General features: G+C 51.4%; 1 protein-coding gene across 1 annotated transcript in view; it reads right to left on the bottom strand.

Moving 5' to 3' along the window:
- The window catches only part of LOC113829620 (uncharacterized), a 53,132-nt gene that overhangs the window by 1,438 nt on the left and 49,194 nt on the right, over positions 1–2,500 (bottom strand). Inside the window, exons 4-5 of the mRNA XM_027382823.2 lie at positions 2,076–2,430; positions 1–1,934 (exon numbers count right to left, since the gene is read on the bottom strand). The exon at positions 1–1,934 is cut by the window's left edge and continues 1,438 nt beyond it. Coding sequence (XP_027238624.2) covers positions 1,634–1,934; positions 2,076–2,430 — 656 coding nt within the window. The 3' untranslated portion in view covers positions 1–1,633. The remainder of the gene's footprint in view (positions 1,935–2,075; positions 2,431–2,500) is intronic.

Raw genomic sequence — 2,500 nt, 5'->3', positions numbered from 1 at the left:
TATGTATGGATATCTATATAGGTGTATGATTGTGTGCATAAATGTGTGCGTGTGTGTGTGAGAGAGAGAGGCCCTGTGCAGGCGCCCATGCCCCCGCGGGCGCAGCCTCCCGCCCGCGTCGCCCGGGGCCCTTCCCCGTCCTCCCCAGGTGCGCCACCAGGACGGACTATCTAAGAAAAACTAGAAAATAGTTTGCAGAAAAAAATAATAATAATTATAGTATTTATAAAAATTATTCCTCGTCTAAATCGTAACTAGTTCACAGTGTATTGGTCTATAAGAATATATTAATAAATTTCTCTGTACAAACCCAAGGCGGGCAACAGAATGTACACAAACACTAATATATGAACGAATCATCTAAAGGCACATCAATCACTACGTCAGTCGGTGACGTCACGGACGCCATTTTGGATTCCGATGAACAGTCACTATTTTATCCTTTGAAGAAATCTAAACGTTAGTCAATTTTCGCTCAGTTTCATTCTCGAATTTCATCCACTCGTTTGTTCTGAGATGACTGGAGGACTCGCAACAAAGTAATGACACGCAGAAGCTGCCACCAGTTGAGAGACGTTGATCAGCTTTAAAAAACGAATTTGCTCTCCACTCGCACTCAAATTTCAAGTAAATTCCGCATCAATTAAATTTACAAAAAGAAGTAACACACATTTCTTGTAATTAACAATCTCTGTTCAGAAACGTTCACAAAAGCCCATCTCGTGACACATCAGGTTGATGACGTCATCAGTTTTGCGACCGGTGCAGTGACGTCATGGCATGGAAGGCACGTGACACCCCGAGGCCGTGACGTCACTTCGGCGCGACGAGAAGGGCCTCGAAAGTCTTCTCGTGTTCCACCTTCAAACCTTTTCCGAGGCCAGGGTCGTCCTCGAGGACCGAAAGGCCGCCTCGGGGACGGTGATATGTAACACCTCGAGAATTAGTACTACATGAAGGCACCTGCTTTGTACTTCATTATTCATTGATTATCTATCAACAACACTTTTTTCCACACCATCATCAAATGTCTGCTTAAAATTATACTACACTCAGGATAAGTTTCCTTTTAATCATTCAACAACAAGACACGCAAATAACAAAAAATAGAGGTTTTTGGTATGTTTGCTCAAGCAACGGTGAATATCACTCTCCCTCGAGCTCGTTCCACTCAAAATCTCGCCGTCTCGACCTCGTCTCTCGAGTCCAAAATCAGATTTCACAAGCTCACTGATGCTGATCCTGCGTCAGAAATCCTTCCCCTCTGCGCTGGGCTTTTTCACCGTCTGCTCTTGGTCCTGAACGACGCCTCGTGAGGAGGTCCTAATACTCTCTAAGATGCTGATATGTACATGCTTTGTAAATCCGTCAGAAGCCACGCGTGGCAGTGCGAGCTACTCGTCCGCCCTCGAGGGAAGGCAGCGCAGCTCCACCTCGAGGACTCGGGAATCGCTGCCTTGGATTGAAGGATGTGCTTCCCTCCGCTCTCGATTCGGAGTGCTGCTTCTCTCGTCGTCAAGGCTTGAAAGTGCTTCCGAAGGCAATTGTGTCCTGATGGATATAGCGAACTAGAATGTTGCTAACGGTATATATTGAATGGTAATAACACGCAAGAATCGAACGGCCTCCTGCCTTAGGAGTGCTCGTAGTAGAGTTCCCGGACGTCGGCCAGGGCGGACAGGAGGCTGGAGGTGTTGGTGTCCGGTTTGGTGGCGTCCGGAGAGTGGCAGGCGGCCTCCGTAGATTTGGTTGCCTCCGAGGTGATGCCTGTCGAAGGACCTCCAGCCGCGCTAGGAACTCCTCCTCCTCCTCCTCCGCCTCCTCCGCTTCCTCCTCCCCCTGCCCCTGCTCCATTGCTGTAGTCTTCGGGTTCCTCCTTGATGAGCGCCGTGAACTGGGAGTCCTGGTACTGGCCTCCGCCTACCTGCAGGTACCTGTGTTGGGAAAGAGGGGAAGGGAGTAAGTATTGTGGAAGGATTATGAAACGGAAGGCGCCGGTGTCGGCTCCAGGTCTTCCATTCTCTCGGTCGCTTACGCAAAGACACAGAATAAAGAACTGCCACCTGTGTTCTTACCTTGTGTTTGCAGGTGGTGTGTAGGTGAAGGTGGTGGCCACGGCGGACACCCTCTCCGGGCCCTTCAGGTACCGGTCGAACTCCGAGCGATCAACGTCGTCGAACACCTCGGCCTCGCCATGTGGGGGCACGGCGACCCCCTCCCCGGCGCTGCTGCCGGCGCTGTTGCTGTTACTGCTGCTGCTGTTACTAGCTATGACTCCGGCGGCGCCTCCTCCTGCTGGCCCTCCTCCTCCTCCTCCTCCTACAACCACTGGCCCAGCAGATCCAGCTCCTGCTGCTCCTGCTGCCGCTCCTGCTCCTGACGCGGGTCCTCCCGGTGCACCGCCTTCCCCGCTGACGTCACTCCTCGGACCTAAGAGAAGAGGGAACACATGTATCTGACACTGTGCAGTTGCATATAGGATGAAGCGAGAACCACGAGT

The sequence above is a fragment of the Penaeus vannamei genome, chromosome 30 (genome assembly GCF_042767895.1).
Source record: "Penaeus vannamei isolate JL-2024 chromosome 30, ASM4276789v1, whole genome shotgun sequence".
NCBI lineage: Eukaryota > Metazoa > Arthropoda > Malacostraca > Decapoda > Penaeidae > Penaeus > Penaeus vannamei.
The sequence above is the reverse complement of the archived record's forward strand: the minus strand, read 5'-3'. Positions and strand labels throughout refer to the sequence as shown.